The sequence below is a fragment of the Pleuronectes platessa genome, chromosome 5 (genome assembly GCF_947347685.1).
Source record: "Pleuronectes platessa chromosome 5, fPlePla1.1, whole genome shotgun sequence".
Classification (NCBI taxonomy): domain Eukaryota; kingdom Metazoa; phylum Chordata; class Actinopteri; order Pleuronectiformes; family Pleuronectidae; genus Pleuronectes; species Pleuronectes platessa.
In genome coordinates this window covers 16633145-16657290 of record NC_070630.1, presented here as the reverse complement: position 1 = coordinate 16657290, position 24146 = coordinate 16633145, and the positions used below count along the sequence as shown (strand labels likewise).

At 42.2% G+C, this 24146-nt stretch overlaps 2 protein-coding genes across 2 annotated transcripts; one reads left to right on the top strand and one right to left on the bottom strand.

Annotated features, from left to right (window-relative positions):
• The first annotated feature begins 229 nt into the window (after window positions 1-229).
• Window positions 230-12489, top strand: naalad2 (N-acetylated alpha-linked acidic dipeptidase 2). Its single transcript, XM_053423558.1, has 20 exons — window positions 230-428; window positions 975-1086; window positions 5057-5243; window positions 6369-6470; window positions 6664-6789; window positions 7122-7202; window positions 7733-7838; window positions 7960-8053; window positions 8199-8294; window positions 8733-8818; window positions 9114-9233; window positions 9347-9429; window positions 9516-9579; window positions 9668-9735; window positions 9837-9928; window positions 10238-10328; window positions 11105-11363; window positions 11490-11571; window positions 11672-11764; window positions 12179-12489. Exons 1-20 carry the CDS (start codon window positions 347-349, stop codon window positions 12366-12368), a joined length of 2214 nt encoding a protein of 737 aa, XP_053279533.1. The 5' UTR covers window positions 230-346; the 3' UTR covers window positions 12369-12489.
• A 1065-nt stretch (window positions 12490-13554) lies between these two features.
• nlrc3l (NLR family, CARD domain containing 3-like) lies at window positions 13555-23163 on the bottom strand. Its single transcript, XM_053423553.1, has 12 exons — window positions 22853-23163; window positions 22099-22257; window positions 21501-21590; window positions 21069-21240; window positions 20613-20760; window positions 20300-20392; window positions 18242-18594; window positions 17081-17290; window positions 16472-16647; window positions 16101-16374; window positions 15162-15377; window positions 13555-15023 (listed from the first exon to the last, which is right to left on the bottom strand). Exons 1-12 carry the CDS (start codon window positions 22876-22878, stop codon window positions 14637-14639), a joined length of 2304 nt encoding a protein of 767 aa, XP_053279528.1. The 5' UTR covers window positions 22879-23163; the 3' UTR covers window positions 13555-14636.
• Between the last annotated feature and the right edge of the window lie 983 nt (window positions 23164-24146).

The following is a 24146-nucleotide window of genomic DNA, read 5'->3' as shown; positions in this document are numbered from 1 at the left end:
GTTGTACTGAGTCAGCAGTGGAGCAGCCAAGGTGCACAACACAGTCATTAGTTCCGTGGCCGATCACTGAGGTGAGGACTGGCTCCCTCTTTGTGTATTTCTCTGCCTCCTCCTCTGCAGATACAAACTGTCAACCACACTTCTTGCTCCCTCCTCTCTCTCTCTCTCTCTCTCTCTCTCTCTCTCTCTCGCTCTCTCTCTCTCTCTCTCTCTCACTCTCTCTCACTTTCCCTACCTCACTATTCTAACCCTCTGCACTACTTAAACAAATTGCTCTGTATCACTATCTCAGCAGTGTGTGTGTGTGTGTGTGTGTGTGTGTGTGGAAGCCTCTGTGCGGCTCACCATGAGAACGGAGAGCAGGTTGATTCGGTGGATCTGGTGGATCGTTGCAGTGACGGCTTTGTTCTTCCTGGGCTTCATCATAGGTAAGACATGAAAAAATAAGATCAACTTTGTTTGGAAGCCACAGGCCATGTCTACTGTTTGTTCTGCATGTAAAGTTAATCCATAATTAAAGAGTATTGTCATAATGAAAACACTGGGACAAATCAACAGGATAAGTGTGTGGATGGCAGCTGATGGAACAAAATAAACAAATACACAACATTTGGTATAAAATACATAATAATTAATATAAAAGTTATTTCCTAAAGTGAATCTCATAACATATGAAATGTATTCAGTGCTGTTTAAATTGCATCTTGCAAGTGTGTTTCTTTTGCGTATGAGCTTAAGTATGTCACCACTACGCAACTTTTCACGTCTTCGTGCTCACAGCAGGTTAACACTTGCTGTCCATAACGACAGCACATATCAAGATATAATGTCTGACTCAATGGGAAGCTTTGGTGATATTCTGCACCCCCCCCCCCCCCCCCCCCCCGGTTTTCTATAACAGCTAGATACCTTTATCTCATCATAAAGACATATAATGTTGACAACTGACTTGTGGTGTGTTTGGTGTGTCATAGGCTGGTTTGCAAAGCCCACACATCCACACACTGCGGACGACAATGTTTCCAGCAAATACCTGAAGGAGTTTCTGGATGAAATGCAGCCAAACCAGATCAGAGGGCACCTCAGGTAAAGATCACTTCGCACACACTGCACATGTTCTGTGTATTAGTACATGTAATCCAAAGCAGAAAGAGATTTCAGCAGGGAAGAAAAACTACTTCAAATTTCATTTGGGGAGTTTATCATATCCACATGAAGTAAGGAAGTTCTTTCTCAGTAACCTTCACCTTTATTCCTAGTCTAAAATATTATAACTATCCATGCTTGCCATGAGACTTGGTCTAAAAATTCATAACAACCCAACAATAGATGTCTGTGTTGAAACCCCAATTTTTTCATATGAAAACTCCCCCAAAAGTCAAAACTTTGTATTCCCATCGCAGCTTGATTCTTGGCAAAATGTGTCTCAAACATCAACACTAACCCGGATTGACCTTAAACCGCACTGTGTGAGTAATTACAAAACTACACTGCACATCCAAATATTGTTCAATCCCACAGGACTTTATTGAGAAAGTCTTAAGGGCTGCTGTCCAACAGAGAGGATTTATGAAGCAACAACCCTAAAGCTGCGTATGGGAAAGTGATAAAATAAGAATATAAGAAAGGGTATAATTTTTATTGTAAATTTGTATTTTAACATGGTAAGCTAACATGCTAAACAAGACTTACCCACAAGCAGAACATTCTAAATGTTAATATCACATAATGTATAGTCATGTAACTTAGCTTAGCTTAGCTTAGCTAATATAAGGGGTTGGACTCTATTCTTCTCCGGAGTTGCCAAGGGCGTGAGGCGCCGGGCGGGTGTGGGGATACTCATAAATCCCCGGCTGAGCGCCGCGGTGTTGGAGTTTACCCCGGTAGACGAGAGGGTCGCCTCCCTGCGCCTAAGGGTTGTAGGGGGGAAAACTCTGACTGTTGTTTGTGCGTATGCACCAAACAGTAGCTCAGAGTACTCGGCCTTCTTGGAGACCCTGAATGGAGTCCTGTATGGGGCTCCAGTAGGGGACTCCGTAGTTCTGCTGGGTGACTTCAACGCCCACGTGGGCAACGATGGAGACACCTGGCGTGGTGGGGAGGAACGGCCTCCCTGATCTGAACCCGAGCGGTCGTTTGTTATTGGACTTCTGTGCTAGTCATGGATTATCCATAACAAACACCATGTTCGAACATAAGGGTGCTCATAAGTGTACCTGGTACCAGAGTACCCTAGGCCGAAGATCAATGATCGATTTTGTGATCGTGTCATCTGATCTGAGGCCGCATGTTTTGGACACTCGGGTAAAGAGAGGGGCGGAACTGTCAACCGACCACCATCTGGTTGTGAGTTGGATCAGGGAATGGGGGAAATTTCCGGATAGACCTGGTAAGCCCAAACGAGTAGTGCGGGTGAACTGGGAACGTCTGGAGGAGGCCCCCGTCCTAGGTATCTTCAACTCACACCTCCGGCGGAGTTTTTCTGGCATTCCTGTGGAGGTTGGGGGCATTGAGCCGGAGTGGGCGGTGTTCAAAGCCTCCATTGCTGAAGCTGCGGCGGCTAGCTGTGGCCTCAGGGTCTTAGGCTCCTCAAGGGGCGGTAACCCTCGGACACCGTGGTGGACACCGGTGGTCAGGGAAGCCGTCCGATTGAAGAAGGAGGCCTTCCGGGATATGATATCCTGGAGGACTCCTGACTCGGTTGCAGGGTACCGACAGGCCCGAAGGGCTGCAGCTGCTGCCGTGTCGGAGGCTAAGCAGCGGGTGTGGGAGAAGTTCGGAGAGGCCATGGAGAAGGACTTTCGGTCGGCACCAAAGTGTTTCTGGAAGACTATCCGGCACCTCAGGAGGGGGAAACGGGGAACCATCCAAGCTGTGTACAGTAAGGATGGGACTCTGTTGACCTCAACTGAGGAGGTTGTTGGACGTTGGAAGGACCACTTTGAGGAACTCCTGAATCCGAATAACACGCCCTCTATGTTGGAGGCAGAGCTCGAGGTTGATGGTGTTTCATCGTCAATTTCCCTGGTGGAGGTCACTGAGGTAGTCAAACATCTCCGCAGTGGCAAAGCCCCAGGGATTGATGAGATCCACCCAGAAATGCTAAAGGCTCTGGGTGTTGAGGGGCTGTCATGGTTGACACGCCTATTCAACATCGTGTGGGAGTCGGGTACAGTGCCAAAGGAGTGGCAAACCGGGGTGGTGGTTCCCCTGTTCAAAAAGGGGGACCAGAGAGTGTGTGCCAATTACCGGGGTATCACACTTCTCAGCCTCCCTGGTAAAGTCTACTCCAAGGTGCTGGAAAGGAGGGTTCGGCCGATCGTCGAACCTCAGATTGAAGAGGAACAATGCGGTTTTCGCCCCGGACGTGGAACTACGGACCAGCTCTTCACTCTCGCAAGGATCCTGGAGGGGGCCTGGGAGTATGCCCATCCGGTCTACATGTGTTTTGTGGATCTGGAGAAGGCGTATGACCGGGTCCCCCGGGAGAAACTGTGGGAGGTGCTGCGGGAGTATGGGGTAAGGGGGTCTATCCTCAGGGCCATCCAATCCCTGTACTCCCAAAGCGAGAGCTTTGTTCGCGTCCTCGGCAGCCAGTCAGTTTCGTTCTCAGTGGGAGCTGGTCTCCGCCAGGGCTGCGCCTTGTCACCAATCCTGTTTGTGATATACATGGACAGGATATCGAGGCGTAGTCGTGGTGGGGAGGGGTTGCAGTTCGGTGGTCTGAGGATCTCGTCACTGCTTTTTGCAGATGACGTGGTCCTCATTGGATCATCGGCCTGTGACCTTCAGCACTCACTGGATCGGCTGGCGGCCGAGTGTGAAGCGGCTGGGATGAGGATCAGCACCGCTAAATCTGAGGCCATGACTCTTAGCAGGAAACCGATGGATTGCTTACTCCGGGTAGGAAATGAGTCCTTAGCCCAAGTGAAGGAGTTCAAGTACCTCTGGGTCTTGTTCGCGAGTGAGGGTACTATGGAGCGTGAGATTGGCCGGAGAATCGGAGCAGCGGGGGCGGTATTGCGTTCGCTTTACCGCACCGTTGTAACGAAAAGAGAGCTGAGCCGCAAGGCAAAGCTCTCGATCTACCGGTCGATCTTCGTTCCTATCCTCACCTATGGTCATGAGGGCTGGGTGATGACCGAAAGGACGAGATCGCGGGTACAAGCGGCCGAGATGAGTTTTCTCAGAAGGGTGGCTGGCGTCTCCCTTAGGGATAGGGTGAGAAGCTCAGCCATCCGTGAGGAACTCGGATTAGAGCCGCTGCTCCTTTACTTAGAAAGGAGTCAGCTGAGGTGGTTCGGGCATCTGGTAAGGATGCCCACTGGGCGCCTTCCTTGGGAGGTGTTTCAGGCACGTCCAGTGGGGAGGAGACCTCGGGGAAGACCCAGGACTAGGTGGAGAGATTATATCTCAACACTGGCCAGGGAACGCCTCGGGATCCCCCCGTCAGAGTTGGCCAATGTGGCCCGGGAAAGGGAAGTCTGGGGCCCCCTGCTTGAGCTGCTCCCCCCGCGACCCGACCCCGGATAAGCAGACGAAAATGAGATGAGGGGAGAGCTTAGGTTAGCTTTACTTTACTTTACTTTACTTTACTTTACTTTACTTTACTTTACTTTACTTCAGTTAATCAATCAAACAATCAATCAATCAATCAGTCAATTTTTATTTGTATAGCCCATATTCAAAAATCACGATTGGTCTCATAGGGCTTTAACAAAGTGTTGTGGCCCTCTCTGCCCTTAACCCTCAACAAGAGTATGGAAAAACTGCAGGAGGAATATTCATAGCCTACTCAAGTATAGTATTTAAAACTAAATAGAGCTGTAATGCTTTCGTTTATATGACCTGCTGTTAGGATAGTAGCATATGAAATGGAGAGGAGTAGGACTGAGTGCAGGTAAACAGATATTTATAATCTCAATCTGTATTAAACTCGCAGTAGAAAATACCGGGCGATTGATTCTGGACTCACACTAACTGAATGCTCCCCGGCCACAACATCTTCACTCTGCTGGTTTCCATCAATGTCTGTTCGTTGGCTTCCTCTTCACAGGAAATTTACCCGTCTCCCCCACCTGGCTGGTACGGAGCAGAACCTGAAGTATGCAGAGCAGATCAAGGCCGAGTGGCAGGAGTTCGGCCTGGACTCGGTGGAGATTGTTCCCTATGACGTCCTGTTGTCCTATCCCAACCAATCCCAACCGAATTATATCTCCATAGTTGATCAGCATGGCAATGAGGTACAGGACAGGCCCATAGATGAGCCACAGGATGATGGGTAGAGGCACATTATGACTTGGACAGCACGTCAAGCTTTGGTTTACTGATTAACAAAATTGTCTTTTTATTTGGACCTTATCATTATCATTATTACTTATAAAGGGACTCTGGGGAAATGCTCCAGTCTCTTCAAAGATGCCCTCAAATCTAACAGGGGATGATGTTTTTCTCCCACACATAGCAAACCCCTGACAAGCTTCAGTCTATTTGGGGAGATAACAAGGTTGCAGAGATAACCCAGTTCCATTAAAACTCACAAGACACACTCGCAAGACAGATTATTCAAGTCCAAGATCCTTTTATAGCCTTATGAGATAAACGTGTGTGTGTGTGTGTGTGTGTGTGTGTGTGTGTGTGAGTGTGTGTGTGTGTGTGTGTGTGTGTGTGTGTGTGTGTCCTATAAGTGAAGATAGTGACACAGCACAGAGGTAAACAAGAGAAAACAGATCAGGGTTTACTGCTCAGTCACATTACAGCAGTCAGTTATTTAAACATAATCGGTTTAGTTTACATTTCAGTGAACAGTACACGGTCACACACACACTCAGTCACCAGGTCACACAACACACAGAGTAAAGACACTGAAAATCCTGTATCTACTGTCTGCAGACCAGGTTCAATTTTATTTTGACAATGATTAAATAATTCATATTGTAGCAATAAGGGGAAACATTTTACAGTTTCTAACCTCATTAACATTACAGGAGGAAGAATTCGTACTTAAGAAAAAGTACATAAAACACACTTTAAAAATCCTACATAAAAAATGTATCATGCTTTATAAATATAAAATAATACAATTATTGTGCAGAAAGCATGAAATGTTAAATACTTTTGCATGGACCCAAAGAAAATAAATCGTAATAGTTTCAGCTTTGCTTGTATGTACTGTATGTTCTACAAAAAGGTTCTATGATAAAGCATCATATTTCTGTTTTGCAGGAAAAATCATAGTGTTTGAAATGATAAGTAACCCTGCTAAATTGTAGTGGAGTTAAGAGACTTCATCTTCATGAGATTTACTATATAAGATAATAACTGTTCACGATAAATGTCTCATTTTACTCACGTCGTTTCCTTCACAGGTTTTTAACACGTCCTTGTCAGAGCAGGTTCCAGAGGGTTATGAAGATGTTACTAACATTGTGCCTCCATACAGTGCTTTCTCTCCCAAGGGACAACCTGAGGTACACACACTCTCTCTCACACACACACACACACACACACACACACACACACACACACACACACACACACAACCTTATCAGGTGAGGTTTTAATAGTTTTCACTGCAGCACAAAAAAAGTTAACATGGATTTTAAGCATTCCCCGTCCTCGAACATCAGATAAAACTCTCTCTCTTTCGCTTTCTCTCTCCAGGGAGATTTGGTTTATGTGAACTATGGTCGCACAGAGGACTTCTTCAAGTTGCAGAGGGAAATGAACATCAATGTGACCGGAATGATTGTCATCGTCAGATATGGGAGAATATTCAGAGGCAATAAGGTAGGGAACATGTGGGTCAAACCTCCAGAGGAAATGTCGGTGAAATCCAGAGGAACATACCCAGATGTTTAAACTGCTGCAGAACCCTGAACCTTTCAGGATCATTTAGGGATTTATCTTCTATTCAAAGCTTTGTTGAAGTTATCCGTATCATCTGTGTTAATTCATCACTGTGGAATTTATAATTATTTTCACATTGGCCCGCGTCTTTAAACAATGCAATTCATGAAACTCAAATCAGTCATCACTAATGTTTGAAAATCTGTCAGGACACAGAATAAACACCATCAACATGAGCCTCTGCTCTCTGTGTGTGTTCCTCTGTCCACCAGGTGAAGAACGCCATGTTGGCTGGAGCGAAGGCGATCATCATGTTCTCAGACCCAGCAGATTACTGGGCCTCTGGAGTACAGGTAGTTCAGTCTGCATCTGTGTATGTGTGTTATCTGTTGGGTTTTAAAAGAAACATACAGACTCTAAATCAGCCATATATGTTTGCTGATATGCACAATACAAAAGCTATCATTTACAGAATAAACATTGCAGGAAAGATGTATAACATATATGATGAATTCATCCGAGTTCTATTTAGTTGCTTCTGTGAGCTTTTTCTTTTTTATAGTTATTTAAGTTTTTTTGGATCAAATGTAAATGATCAAGTCTCAATAACATTTATTATGACATCATTGCCAAATGTATGTTTCTTTGATATATATTGGTATCAGAACTTTTGAATATCGGTGTTGGGCTCTATTTTCCAAACCTGCCATTGTGGATGTTGATGAGGTAAAAATATGTGTGACAGTATTTACACTGGCCTTTAAACAAGGCTGGGATAAGAGGCAGAGTCAACTCAGGACAACTATAAATTCACAATCCAGATCATACATTTAAAAAATAGTCATGCAACCGTAGAAATAAATACCTGTTTGTGTGTGAACAGCCGTACCCTGAGGGCTGGAACCTGCCGGGTGGAGGAGCTCAAAGAGGAAATGTTCTGAACTTGAACGGAGCAGGAGACCCACTCACACCCGGGTACCCTGCTAAAGGTGTGCTCCTTTATGTGTTAGATCTTGAGTGTAAACACGTGTGTGTGTGTGTGTGTGTGTGTGTGTGTGTGTGTGTGTGTGTGTGTGTTTATTTAACATCGTCCTGTCTCCTCTCTCACAGACTACACATACAGACTCAGTCCCGAGGATGGAGTGGGACTTCCAAAGATTCCTGTTCATCCCATCGGCTTCCACGATGCAGCTCACCTGCTGAGGTTAAAATTCTTCTCATTTTTTGCTAATGATGATTTGGTCTGTCTTCCTCAGAGCAGAGCTGTTTAAACTTAACTTGAATTTGCAATTCAATGCAAGAAAGTAAATGATTCAACACAATGAGTTGATTTATTTACCTTTCAACAGGAATATGGGAGGACAGATTCCACCCAACTACTGGAAAGGAGCCCTGAACGTCTCCTACAGGATTGGTCCGGGCTTTATCGAAGAGTTCAAGAGTCAGTGAGTGCTTCTAGACTTCTCCCTGTGCAGTCTGACCATGATATCATTATTCCCTCCTCCATCTTTTACTAACCTTGTTCACTTCCAGTTGACGGTCTCTCCACAGATCCACTGCTGTCTGTTCCCTGTTTTAGAGTTTGGATTTTTCTCTCCCTTGTTGTTGCCTCCTGTTCTCTTGTTCAGCGTTAATGACCCAGTGGCTTGTGGCCAACTGAAGCACAATGGAAGCCCTTGTTGCTTCTGTGCAAGAGGGACAGACATACACATTTATACACGCAGCACAAATGGCAAAGGGCATTTTTATGAGTATCAATCCCCTATAAAAACAAATCAGCAATGTGTTCTTGTTTTATTTTGTCATGTCCTACATATGTCTTCATATCTCTTGCCTTCACCCCTGTGAGCATCTCTCTTTGATTAATAGTCTGTCTGTCTCAGGAAGGTGCGTATGCACATCCACACAAACAACCAGGTGACCAGGATCTACAACGTCATTGGCCGGATTAGAGGAGCTCTGGAGCCAGGTAAGAGAAACACAACCTGCCCAAACCATTCGCTCAGGGTTTCTGAAACAGTTTGCACATAACTAACACATGCACATGTCATTTTTTATTAACAACATACAAGTTTTTTGCAACAACATTGTACTGACTGGACTGTGTTTTAAATGCAAAACTATTAAGAAAAACTACGGCTCAGTTTCCTGAGGAAGTGTCTTTCATTGGTGTATCCCTTCTTTCATCGTATGTGTGCGTGCGTGTGTGTGCGTGTGCGTGTGCGTGTGTGTGTGTGTGTGTGTGTGTGTGTGTGTGTGTGCAGACAGGTATGTGATTCTGGGAGGACACCGGGATGCCTGGGTGTTTGGAGGAATAGATCCCATGACCGGGGCTGCAGTCGTCCATGAAACTGTCAGGAGCGCCGGCAGGCTCCTTCATAAAGGTATGTGTTTGCGTAACTGAATAATGTGTATTAAAAAAAGGGAAAAACGTTGTCAATAACCAGTACTGAGTGAGTTTGTGTGTTTGTGTGTGTGTGTGTGTGTATTTGTGTAGGCTGGAGGCCGAGGAGGACGATAATATTTGCCAGCTGGGATGCTGAGGAGTTTGGACTGCTGGGATCTACAGAATGGGCAGAGGTATGACACACACACTCTCAAACTCACACTCACATATACAGACACTCACATATACTTATACACATTGACTTCATCCCTCTCAAAAGGACAACGCTAAGCTGCTGCAGGAGAGAGCTGTGGCCTACATCAACGCAGACTCTGCCATAGAGGGTAAGTGTATATCTGTGTTATATATAAATTGTAAAAAGTGCACAGGCCAAAATAGTTTTGATCTGATTTGTGTGTCCTTGATTTGCAGGTACGTACACACTGAGGGTTGACTGCACTCCGTCTCTAAACACTCTGGTGTATGACCTCACCAAGCAAGTGAGCAAATATATATATATTTATAAATAATGGGGGCGACAAGTCTTTTGTGCGTTCACTTATGTTGTATGTTCGGTCTTTCTTTCTACGTTTGCATGTAGATAGCCAGTCCAGAGGAAGGAGAGGAGGGCGTCTCTCTGTACGAGAGCTGGCACAAGCGGGACAACTGGACCATGGACCGTGATGCACCCAGGTACGAGACATCCCGGCAGCTGCTCGTTCGGGTCAGACCTGAGGTTGTCCATAGACTTATAGCAAAACATTAAAACACACAAGGTACAAGCATGAAATCCGTACCGCAGAGATTATTAAGAATAGGAAGAGGAAGAAGCTGAAATGAGAGATTCAGACGACCAGGTCACATCTGAGGAGTGTTGGGTTTAAACCAAATTTGGAAAGTAACATTTTTCTTAGATGTCTGGGCTTATCCATTAAAAAGAAATTAAGAAATAAATCAAATATATAAATAAATCTGTGTGATCTTTACTCTGTTGTTCTGTAGAATCAGTAAACTGGGCTCAGGCAGTGATTTCGAGGCCTATTTCATCCGTCTGGGAATCGCTGCAGGCAGAGCCAGATACACAAAGAACAGGGTACGTCAAATGTTGTGTTTCCCTTTACCTGGTTGGGTGATTTTATGTTTATGTATATGTGTAATGTGTTTCTATGGAGTGAATATCAGCTCTTTTTTTTTTACCTGGAAGACAGTTTTGATTTGAACATATCTGGACATAAAACTGTAAACCTGCTATCTGTGAATCATATAAAACACTTTATCCACGCTAGTGTGCGTGAAAGAAGGATTATTGTTTAGAGTGTTTGTGTAGTTGCATGTGTTTACAGCTTCTGTGTGACTTTGAGTTTATTGCCATGTCTCTATAATCATTAATCGTTATGTTTAAGGTTCAGTGTGTAAGATTTAGGTCAAGGGGATCTATCGGCAGAAATTGAATATAAAATAATCCTAGTAATGTTTTCACTGGTGTGTAATCATCTAAATTGTGGGCCCTTTATATTGAACTACTTTATATTTACATCAGGAGTGGGTCCTGATGTAAATCAGGACCCACTGTAAGTGGGTACCGCCATGTTTTTTTCAGTAGCCCGGACTGGACAAAATAAACACCTTTTGAGTTTTTATGCCAACTGAAGGGGACCACAGGTTCTCCTTCATGTTTGGAAGGGGAGGGTGGGGTGAGGGGGTTCAGCTGCAACATGCGACTTCATAGACGTCACTGAAATCTACAAATTCAACCTTTAACCTCAGAAGAGAGGAGGGGTTAGACTGAGGCCAGTATTACAGTGTGTGTTCATGGAAGAAAACTCTGAAATGTCCTCTATGTGTGTGTGTGTGTGTGTGTGTTTTCAGAAAACAGAGACCTACAGCTCTTATCCCGTCTACCACAGTGTGTATGAAACCTTTGAGATCGTGGAGAGGTTTTACGACCCCTCCTTCAGAAGGCTGCGGGCAGTGGCCCAGGTGAGAGGCGGCCTCGTCTTCCTATTGGCCGATTCCCAGCTGCTGCCTCTCAGCGCCGACCAGTACGCAGACTCACTGGGGAAGTACGCACAGAGAGTCGCCCAGTTGGCACACAAGCACCAAGCGGAGATGTTCGAGGTGTCGTTAGGTGAGTTGGTTTTTCGTACATGTGTGATTAGATACAAGTGTAACTCAAATATTTGAAGAGGTGAACCATCTTGTGGATCTAACATCTCAGAATAAAAAAATAAAAAATGTACCTCCCCATCTCCAGACGCCTTGTTTTCTGCAGTGGAAAACTTCACTGTTGCAGCCAGGGATTTCCATGAGCGTCTGCAGACCCTCAACAGAGCAGAGTAAGTAAAACATCCGACTTTGATTTTCAGTGTCCAAAGGAAAGAGTCAATGTGTTGGAATGCATGTTCTGATTAATATCTGCATGTATTTGGGCATCAGTCCTCTGCAGGTACGCATCATGAACGATCAGCTTATGTATCTGGAGAGAGCCTTTATAGACCCCCTGGGTTTACCTGGTAGACCCTTCTACAGGTACGTCTCTCAAGCACACACACACACACACACACACACACACACACGCACACGCACACGCACACACACACACACACACACAGTATTTCTACACCAGCCACTACTTGGCCATGTTGACTGTAGTTAACCTGCTCTGGTCAAATAGATTAAACCATACACTGTAGATAAAGATGGACGACATGACAGCTCCCCAAAAGCGAGGCCAAAGTGTTTCGCTCGCCACCTGGTGGCTGGCTGCAGTACTAGTCATAAACCTATCAAATCACATTTCATAACATACAGTGACAGCACTAAATTCCCTGTTTCTCTGTTTATTCTGTAAATCTGTGTAATTATAAGGAAATTGTGATTGATTATAGATAGCTACATTTTCTATAATACCTCTTTAACGTAACGCCCTCCTCTCTGTTGCAGACATGTGATATTTGCTCCCAGCAGCCATAATAAATACTCAGGGGACTCATTCCCTGGGATCTATGATACACTGTTTGACATCAACAACTCAGCTGACCCACAGAAGGCCTGGGAGGAAGTCAAGCGTCAAATCAGCATCGCAGCGTTCACCATTCATGCTGCTGCTATGACCCTCACACCACCTGCTTGAAGCAGGCACATGAAGACACGTGATGGAACTGTCTATTTGAGAACATGTGACGTGAGGGTATAAATCACCTGCAACACACACACACACACACACACACACACACACACACAAACACACAGCGGTGGCCAATCCCCCTCATGTTCCAGGAATGTCCAGATCTCAGCAGAACAGTGAAGCTCTGAGCATCATGACCACAACTCAACTAACAAATCTGGTTTGTTAATTGTCCACAATAAAGTTCTAATTTATGCTTTTGAAGTTGTTGTCATTTTGTTGTAAATATCTCTGGCTACACAAGCCAAATAAATTCAAACCATCCCTATGTAGCCAGAAAACAAATGATGTCTGGTCCATGTTTCAGGCTGGGACAGAATGTGATTTGATTAATTATCCTTCATGCCAGCGTGTGTGTTTGTACAAGAAATAACTCAAGTAAATATGGGTGGATTGTGAGTGTGAACAAAAACAGGGTGCAATTAACACCAAAATAGCACAGCAAATAATACTAGAGACACAATCTAAATTAAAAATCTGAAGTAAATATGATGTCGTGAGTGACGTCTTGTCACAATGAAGCCAGAATATTATGTCATAAATAAATAGTTTGGAGTCAAAGAAAGTGGGAATATTCTAAGACAGGCATTCATAATAATTGAAAAGTCGGACAGTAAATCTAGTGACAGAACAGACAATCAGGAGTCTTCATGTAGAAGTGAACCCTTCTGGTTCTGGTTCAGGTTTTTGTGTTGTTTTAGGACCTCATTGACTGAAATAAATGTTTTCTAACTTGGAGGTTCAAATGGATTCAAGCTGAAAAACAAAGCCTACATAGTTTTGAGAACCACGTTAAACAGCACTGACTTACTAAGGAAATGAAAAACGTGCGTTTGTCCTTCTACGAGGTCGTTCCTACACCGGAGAAAAACACCAGACATGCAAATTACTTAATTAACTTAACTTAAATCATGAGTAACATAGTCACAGGTTGTAAAAGGCTAAGATTAGAGGTTTTAATGTCAACACTGTGGCAGAAAAAGACAGACTGAGGTACGAATTTAGAATCACATGTGCACACAGACAGAGAATTATATAAGGTGAACAAACTGTACAAACACCACAACACACACACATAGTTTAGTTTGAAAAAAATGGGTTTCAACAATAAACAAAAGAACACACATAAAAATTGCTTTTAGATTCAATAGAATTTTCACCTTTATTCCGACAGAGAATATTTAAAGAAAGTTCATTTCATCCAGCCACTATGTGGACGGGTGCTTCAGTTCAGTTCTTTCCATTTGTTAAGCTCGTCATCAAAACAGTTTGTTTCTTCGTACGCTCTTTGTTGATCCGAGTTGTCTGAAATGAAAAAACAACCTGGCGACTGATTGCAGCCATTTGAATCAGAATGTAGAGGGAGGCTTATTGTCCAGCTCCTAACAACCAGCCAGCTTGGAGAAACAGGAAGTGACCTGCTGAACATTTATACATTGTGATATTGGTCTGGGATTGGCCAGTATCAATTGTATCAGTTTCAATCAAGTTCACATTTTCCTAAACAACTCCTCTTAATCCAGATGCCATTCGTAAATTTGAAGACCATGAATAAAAGCCACAGACTGATACAGAACAACTTTAAGTACAAGCTCACCCCCTTGTGGCCAAGCGGCGGGTTTTCCTCTGACAGTCACCTAGTAGTGTTATGCCATCCCAAACACCTTACATGGCTTCACCTGCACATGTTCACTTTCCTGTACGGTTTTAATCACATCTTGTAGCTCTAGCTGTTAAAAGGTAGCATTTCTCTAAAAAAGACAGCTCTTTTGTCACCTCTGTGTATTTAGTCGAGGAGAAAAGGGCGTAAATGAAAATAACAGAACACAGCTGGATGACTTAAAAATCTGTGCGAGAAAATATTTTCATTAGTGCTCATTGTAAGACATGCGGAAATTACAATAGCATAAAAAGCGCCGTACATGAATGTATAATTTAACATTTGGTTTTGAGTTGTGCAGAAGTGGCATTAGTACAACGGAGTATAACGACCATATATCATCTCATATAATGAGAGATAAGACGTCATTTAGTGAGAAACAAAGTCGTTCAATTTCAAGTCAACGTGGTGCTTTCTTCAGAATAGACTCAGAATCATGTTCAGTTGAATGTTTTCAGCGATTTGAGATTCACACCTTTCACATCATTTTTGTGATGAGAGAGAAACTTATCCTCGATCCATCATATCGATATAAAGTCGGAGAGATTTTCTGATCACTCATCTTCCTGGATCATCTCTCTAAGGCACTCCTTTAGGTTCTCCACCCTGTGTACTGGGTTCTTGTCAATCGTCTTCTCCAGCAGCCGCTGCACCTCATCCAGTCCGCCCACCTTCGGAGTGTTGTGAGGGAACAGGAAGCCGCTCAGCAGACTTTTGTGGCAATGCTGGGAGAGTAGGCCACACAGAAAGCGCAGGAACATGTCATAGTCGCCAGGGGCGGAGCTGAATGTTCGCCCCAACGCGCACTGGACCAGGTTTGCTGCTGATTTGGCCTGCGACCTGGACCTGATGATCTTGGAGATGTGCGAGACCTCCGGTTCCAGAACATTCTTTGACTCCACATAGAACATCGTGAAGACGTACAAGGCGGCCATGAACTCCTTAAAGAAAGATGTATAGCGATTTCTATTCGATATCCTGTCAAGTGGTATCATCATCATTTCTAATCACATATTATAAATACAGGAAACTGCAGGGTGACAGAGGATCCATGGAGGTGTAAGCATTGTGAGTTTTACCTGAAAGGTGACGTGTATGAAGCAGAACGTCCTCCTCCCGTCTGACTCTGCAGAGGGGAGCTCGGTGCACAGGCCGGACCACACCGTGACCTCCGTCAGCTCCAGACCGCACTGCTTCACGTCCTCTTCAAAGAACACACTGGTCCTCCTCTCCATCATCTTAAAGGCCATGCGGCCCATCTTTGTCAGCAGGCTCTTGTCTTCACTGGACCATTTCTTGGAGGAAACAAGATCAAAATGTCAAATCCTGACCATCCTGAAAATATTCATTAGCCTTGACAGGTGCCGGTTTTAGATGCAACTGTAGTTTAAAGAAACAATTATTATTTCTGGTTTTGTTGACAATGTCAGACAGACGTTGGTGTAATTGTTTCATGTTGGAATTTAAAATATTGCATTTTGAGAGAAGATAAAAAACACACAAACCCTGTAACATAATGCAACCCAGACAAATTCAGAAGCTTATAAGCTCAGTTGTCTCATGATATTGTAACATAACATACTATATATAACTTCAGCCACTAGGGATCTCTCGATCCAAAAAATAACAAAAGATGTGAAGTAGCGGGATCAGAATCTGGGAGTCTCACCACCATTGCAGATGAAATTCTATCTGACGCAACAAATCATGTTCAGGGTGAGGTAAGGTATTAAAGTCTAACTCATGTTATGCAGCATCGTAATGAATTACCATGATCCATTAGGAGTGATCAATACAAACAGCTGGCAAAGCTCCGGGTGCAGCAGATATGATCTAACTGAAATTTCCTATAACCTTGAGAAAAACTGGAGATTTCTCTGGGTTTGAAAATCGTTGGAAGCATTTTGAAAATGAAAGCAGAAAAGTCATCAGAATATGAAACATCGGTCAAGTCGTTTTTATACATTTTAATGAAGTAAGGCATAAAAACAACAAAAGAAAAGATAGATGGAAGTTACCAGTTCATTTTCCCTCTTTCCATAGTAGAACTGCAGCCTGCGATTGGTCTGGACGATCAAAATGTTGACGTAGAACGGCGTCAGCCTGGGGGGGTGCACGCCGTAGCCCTGGTAGCGGTAGCAGCGCTCAAACACGGTGGCCACCATCCAGCAGACAAATGGCTGTCGGGCGAGGATGCTGAGTGTCGGCAGGCGCTTGTGATGGGACACAATATTCGCAGCTAGCTGTGCGTCGCTAAAGCGTTTGGTCAGATAGTCATCTTTCATCTCATCACTGGAGAGGAAAGAAAAAAGATAACAAGGCTCAAATGAACGGCTTTAAATGAATTTATGACAATGTTAATGTGCATAATCCACACACACACACACACCTGAAGCCTTGTATTTCCGTGTCAACGTCTATCAGGTCAGATGGGATTTGTGAGACAGCCCCACGTCTACCCAGGATCCAGATGCAGGCACCATGAAGCAGCGTCCCTCGGATGATATTTACAATCAGGACGTCAGGATGTGCTTGTGTGTAATTGCTATTAATTACCGGAGCATGCTGGAGAGAGAAAACCAAGTTCAGAGACAAGCATGATGTTCCTGGTTTTTAAATGTTCAACCACAAAGCAGCAAGTAGCTCATTAAAAATTATCAGATTTTTCCATCTTTGACCATGTTGAATTTAACTGGCAGTTTATATTTTGTGCATTGAAGAGCTTCTGTGAGGTTACTGGTTTCCACTAATCCTTATATGTATAAGAACAATCTTATTGGGAGGGAGGTATATAAAGGTGTCCCTTTAGAGTATTAAAACAGCAGGATTCAGCCCCAAAAAAACATTTAAATAAACATTCAATGGAAGCACGTTATATTTATACATTCATACAGCAGCTTCAAAATTACGAAATGTGTTAAGATGTTCCCTACAGTCTATATTATCATATTTATGATATTTTGTGTTCTCAGGTGTAAATGTGCACTGATGACTCTACCTTCCAGTCCAGACGAGCTTGGTAACAGTCGAAGGAGTCCATTATGACGAGAAATCGACAGTCCTCTTCCTCCAGGAACGTCATGTCTTTGCACTCAGGGTGACAATGTTCTATCACTTGCATGATGGACATCTTCTGAGAGGAAGAGGTGAGGTTGTTTCTCAGAAGCCAGAAAGTGTGGAAGGAAAGATTGATGACAAACTGCAGATCCTGATGGGAAAAGAAAACCACACATTGAAAATTCTAACAAAAAACACTTCAGCTGTGAGCATTGCAGATTTGAATGGCACTGCTGGTTTAGTGATGATGATTCTCCAAATGTTTTTATCCACACTAGTATTACTACGATTGTCAGTTATTCTTTCAGTTCTTTTTTTAAAGAGAAAAATAGAAGCAAATTACATAATGAAATTAGCTTAATTTTTCAAGTGTACTGTATATAAATTAATAGTAAACATTATTTAGGAGTAAACTGCAGCAGCATTGTTTTGAACAAATCACTGCCATAGACGTTTGCCTGCAGCCCAAAGCGCCTCCTGCTGACTGACATGCAAATAGATTAATGAAAATCAATTTTATTTATTTACTGAAAGCAGAAACGATAATGTCTGAGCTGGTCAATCCTGTGATTTTTAATAATTCACCGCCTGGGCTCATTTAGTAACAGTCTTCAGTACAGATCCCTAATAATATATGTGAGAGGACCACTCCCATGCGTTCTTTTAAAATATACAATTATCAATTTAAGAACAAGTTGACATGTTAACTCAGCATTCATATTCAGTTATTCAATATTAAGCATGCTATTATGCAAGTTTATGTACTAATCTTAAAACAACTGATGAGAAGAATTCCACAAGATGAAGAACACACATATGTAACATATTACAGCCTGATAAAGTTAATATGGCTTCTTTGATCCCAACTGTGTATTTACACATCCAGCAGACAGTGAGCCACATCATCACTCATCTGGACTGATGTTTTCTGCTGATATGAAGTGTTAAATATTTATCTCTGATTTGGACAAACTCATGAAAAACACACTGTGTCTAGCAGTTTGTGTTCATCAGCTGGTTGCAGAGTTTATCTGTCTGCTACTTGGTGCCTATCAGGCAGGAGACAGTGGGTTAAGAGGAGCTTGCTCGCCTCAGCTCTCACCTTATTGGCTCGTTGTTCTGCCCAATCCAGAGAGAACTTCCCCACAGATACAGACATTCCAATTCCTGGAATCCCGCTGGTCAGCACCGTCCTCACCGGTTTGTTGTCGTCAATCTGTAGTCGTAACAGCTCATTCGCACGAACGAAGCTGTCGGGGCTGGGGAGCTGTAGAGGTGAGGCAGGATGTGATCGGAACTCATGAGAGGGATCGACTCCTCCGTGGCGACGGGTGGAAATCTGGGGCTCAACATAGATTGTATCCAGAGGATTCCAGCGTCCGGCTCGAACGACCCCCTCGCGGATGATCCGGTGTTTTCGGATCAACTGCTGCCTCAGATGAAAACGGATGAACGCTGGTGGAGGAGAAATATCATTTTAAAACACACATAATTAGAATAAGTATATTTCAGCATTTTGCTCAAGGAGGACACTAATCTACTTAGGCGGTTTTCAAAATGTTTTGAACCACACCACCTCCAACAATCAACCCTAAATCTGTCCCATACATGTACGTTTGTTCATTTGTAATATTGTTTTTATGTATAAAAATCATATTAATAAGATGAAAAAAAATAAGGTTGCTTTATATAACTCCTTTTAAGAACAAAAGTCACAAAGTGCAGTGTAACATAACATATCATTCAATAGGGGTCCAAAATTCATCCCACACTCGTTTCCCATGACACCAGGTTCTCAGCAGATTGTAGAGTAACGAATTACATTTACTCACGTTACTGTAATTAAGTAGTTTTTTTGTGTACTTTGTAATTTTTTGAGTAGCTTTTGAAATGGGTAATTTTACTTTTACTTAAGTAGATTTTGACTGAAGTATTGTACTTCGCTACATTGGAAATTACATCCGTTACTGAGTAAAAAAAAAAAGTTCAAGGCGCAAGGCAATTCTCACTGCAGTGGTAGATGCTGCATAGAGTGGATGACGTTCCCTCACGTGCACGTTCAACATATGAAAACTGATCGTAAAGTTCACTGTTCGCGAAAAATATGCGCGACATGCAGAACACTGCACAGGGAGCCACTGCAGAGCGGCTTCAGAGCCGCGTGTTCCGACCCCTGTCTACGGCGAAAGAGCGACTTGTTTACTGCTCCGCCGTTGAAGACATGCGGACGTCAAAGCATTAGTTCAGCTATAATACTGCGCTACACAGGGCCGGTCCTAGCACATTTGGAGCTCTATGCAAGCTTCAATCCTGGCGCCCCCCCCCCCCACACACCCAAGATTGCATTTCTTTTCAAATAAACACAACAGAGACCGCAACGACATGGTGCAAGCATTCGATTAAGACAGCGTCTCTCCTCAGGAGAAGGAAAACATTCCGTAATGTATTAGCTAGACTTCAGATAATATGAACGTGTTCACCGTTCAAATTCATTATTTATCATTAAGTTGCTTTCAGTTCAACGTTCTCATAAAAATGTCTTGACATGTCCGCCCAAAAGTTCTTAAATGTTGTGTGGACATGTTAAATGTTTAATGTTTGACATGTTTAATGTCATTGCCCTATATTTGTAAAGATTCTCCTTTAATTAAAAATAACTGTTTTTGGATTGGATTTATGACCCCTTGTCCTTTTTTGCACTGTATAGGAGCGGCCCCCATCAAGTTGTTGGAAGTAACTAAGTAACTTTTACTTAAAGTACATCGTAAATGCACTACTTTTTACTTTTAGTTGAGTAGATTTTAAAATGGGCACTTTTACTTGTACTTGAGTAAAATTTCATCAAAGTAAAGGTACTTTTACTTGAGTACAATATTTCAGTACTTTTTACACCTCTGGTTCTCAGTGACTTCAGAACATTAAGTGAACCTGAAATTGCTAAAAGGTTCAAAACCTTTTCTCAGGATCATATTCACACTTCTTTTTTTTTTAAGTGTAGACTTTTGTTAAAAAACTACCCATGTGAAGATCACAGAACAGAAACCGTACTATGACCTTTCCTGAAACATGAAACATACTCAAACAACCATGGGAACTCTTTTGTGAAAAAATAAAGATAATATATTATCTCAGCAGTACTAGAAGTCAAACGTTCACTTGCCTCTCTTGCACAGATTCTGTAGATTTTCTGCTTCTGTTTTCTTGCCGATAGATTCTAGATTACTTATTGTGTGCATCAGGGCTTGGTCCTGGCCTGCAGAACACATGTTACAAAATAAAAATAGTAAGCAATCGGGGAAAGTATCAGAAAACTCAAATCCACTAGATTTCCAATTTACAACCATCTTCCAACTAAATTCTATATTTTTTTAAACAATTACTTCACATGGTTCACTTCACAACCCTCAAAATCCGCTTCTCTAAATCTTGAGCTCTATTTGTGTCGTGGACCTATTACAGCTGCGTTATCTTACCCAGGATCTCCACGATCTTGTCGACAAAATCCAGTAAGTCTCCCTCCGTCACCTGTTGCTCAGTTAAACCTTGTTCACATTGTAAAAACCGCAACTTAAAATTCAACAGCTCTTGCCAGGTGAGGCCTGTCAGGCACGTCTGGATACTCTACAGACAAGGGAACAAAACATGAAAAACACAAAGTTAACAGAAGTTAAAATGTGTTGCCTTCCTTCCCCATAGTCCAGATATTAACAAGATTAAAAGATGTATTATTATTTATTATTAACAAATTTGTCTTTGTTTCTTCGAGTTTTAAGTCATAAATGAATAATTTAGAAGAATAGACATCAATTGGTAAATGTTTTTTCATTGGGATGTACCTTGATCACAATGTTATTAATACAACGCTTCATTAGTATCAAACTGCTTCACAGAAACTTGTGATGCAACTTTAAAGAATGTTGTAGACCAACCCTGAATATATGTGTCAGGTCTTGCTCAGGATGTAGTCTGCCTAGTCTTATATCTTCCTCAGTCTCCAGTGGATAGTCAAATTCAATGGGTTCAGGTGGTTCTGGGGAGTTAGTCAAAACATTATCCATAGGATCCTCGTCGTTTTCTGTAGGACTCCCCGGAGCAGACAACCTGAGAGAAAATGAGGAGCCCCGGGGCACATGTCAGAAACTGCAGTGCACTGTCTACTATCAAACGGAGATCACAAACATAAGACATTAATATTACAATATACTAATAGACTGATGATTATGACATGAATGTAAACCAACAAAAAACAGACCAGTAGAGTACATATGTTTAAATGTTGTGATGTGGGAGAAAACCTTAAAAAAGCCTGAAAAACACATGTGTGTTATTTATGCATGTGTGTTTGTGTGTGTGTCCTCCACCTGGTGTCAATGACATCAGCTCCTGGTGGCAGTTGCTGCGTGATCATAGTGTACAGGGTCTCTGGAGAATCGGAGCGAATCAGCTGCAACCTGGCATTAAACAACGCAAAGTACAAACTGTTAAGAGTATTTTAAACTCATATTTGACATTTTGAAGTCATTTAAAATCCTATTTTCAACATTTGATGCAATAGGGAACAAATCTCCACAGAAAAACATTCCAACCAAGCTTTCAAATTTCACAATATCATCAGCAGTCTGTGGTGGTCATTTCACACATACACATTTACAGAAGCAGCTTAAAACACAGTAGGAAATTGTGTTTAAGTTATTTTATCATTGGTTTAAGTGTGGGTGGTCAAATTTTACCGTTCTATAAAAGCAGTGGATAATCCTAAACAGTGAACATGGCCTTGAGCTTAAACATCATACCCAGTTTGCTCCACTTTTTTCAAACTGACATGCAGATTATATTTATATTACCTAAAACAAAGAGCAGCCGAGGAAGTAATGTCAGTTTAATGCTATTTGTACTCAAATGGCCAAAACACACAGAAGCGTTGGGATCATTGTCAAACGTCAAACAAAGATACAACACCTGGTCGCCTCCGGAGCAGATGAATCAGGTAACATTGCAACTTCTTCTACATTTCTCTCCTCCTCTTCCTCCGACTCTTCGCTCTTCATTGAACCATAACTGGAGGGAGGCCTCTTCCACCTTTTCCTCTCCTCCTCCATATTCCCCTGCCTGTAGATGCTGAGGGGAAGGGTGCAGAAAACGTTGGTTGACAGAGGAGACACTGTTTTTATATAAGTTCTACAAACTTCCAACAAATTACCAATAGTTTTTTACAGACATACATGTAGAAAAAATTCACAGCTACAACTGTAACTTAATATATAAATAATACAAAGAGCTGCTTTTTAATACACACCGGCTGTTAAATATTAAATTGACTGGTTTTATTCCATGGATACATTTTAGTTATATTGTGACTTTAAAGTTCTGTGTGATGAGTATTAAGATTATTTTCCATTGGATTCAGGAGATTTGCAAATCACATCATCTAATGTCTTGTTTAATAACATAATATGTGTTATTACATGTGTCTGGACAGAATATTGATCTTTTTTCCTTAGGTCATTACACATCTGTACATTATCATTATCATCACAAGTCAAATCATTCTGGATTTATCAACAAACAATTATACAAATCCAAATTAATCCCACTTGAAGCAGCAGATTACCTCAATCTGGATTGATACCCGGAAGTATATATAAGTGTGACATCACATAGATCGATCAATTTGAATTTGTGGAGAACAACTTGAAGAAGAAAAACAACTCACCTGTCCACTTCCGTGTCTGAGTCCATGTCTCCTGTAGTTACAGACTCCGCAAAATCACTTAATGTTAACTTTGGCCTACTTTATTAGGTTTTAATCCCAACACCTGGATCCTAGGCGCCGACATGACTTTAACGAGTCACTCTCCGTCGTCACTGTTCTGAAGACAACATGGCGGCGGCTTTATGAAAACATAGTTTTTAATCAATGTTCCCAAGCAAACAATGAGTCCAAATATAATAAGCTAAAAACTGTGTAGCCGCTCGCCGGACGCCATATTTAACCGTCACCCGTTTTCTACTTTCAGTTTCGTACCGGACATTTCAACATTCAGCTTCCGGATCAAACCTTTCAAAAATAAAACCACAGCCTACACAGGTTTACACAGCCATACATAAACAGATCGCATTCAGTGCTAATCCTGACACATGATTCTAACACGGAGTTCACACTGCTCGTTAACCTATACGTGTTTATAACAACACTGCGATCATTAGCCACATGGGAGAGCTGGAACAAATTGAACCCAAATTGTAATCAGTAATTTTTCTTAATATTAAAATTTCAATACTTTTCAGGCTCTAAACGTCATTTTCACATTATATAGTGGCAACAAGCTGAAACATCCCCTTTAACTTTAATGCTCAAATCAGATGTCGACTGTTTTCACATGTTCACTTTAATCCTGAGGTTTTTCCCCTCCTTTGACGTATCCAAAGTCATTGTAATGGAGATTATGATGCAAAGACCTTCACAAATTCATAATTTTCAGTTTTTTGGTTGAACCGGTTTGGCTCAACTGTCGCTCTGAATGCTGTAGTTTGTGCTGCTGTAGTTGTTGCTTTATATGTGGAGGTGTTTCTGTAATTAATGCAACCCTCTCTGATTCAAATCACATGGACAAACTGAAGTTGACCATTTTGTCACAAAGCAGTAAAAGTTAACAGCACCACATAGAGATGTTTTCCATAAAGTTAAATCAACAGCTCTTTGAGCTCAAACCTTCAGTTACGCCTGCATTATGTAGAACCCTAATGTCAGACCTCTGCTGTGCATCGCCTGTGATTTTCATATTAGTGCCTAAAAATTGTCCTGCATTTTCATGCTAAGCGAAAGCTGATATTATCTTTCAGATATTAGCATTTCATTAAACTGGTGTCTTGGTGTATCTATCATGAAGGAAGTATGTAAGATCTATCACACTGGACTTACTTCATAATATATTCTTAAATGAAAAAGTGAACTCATAACTTGGACAAGCATTTCGAGTCGAGACTATTCCTCCTCTGATAGCTAC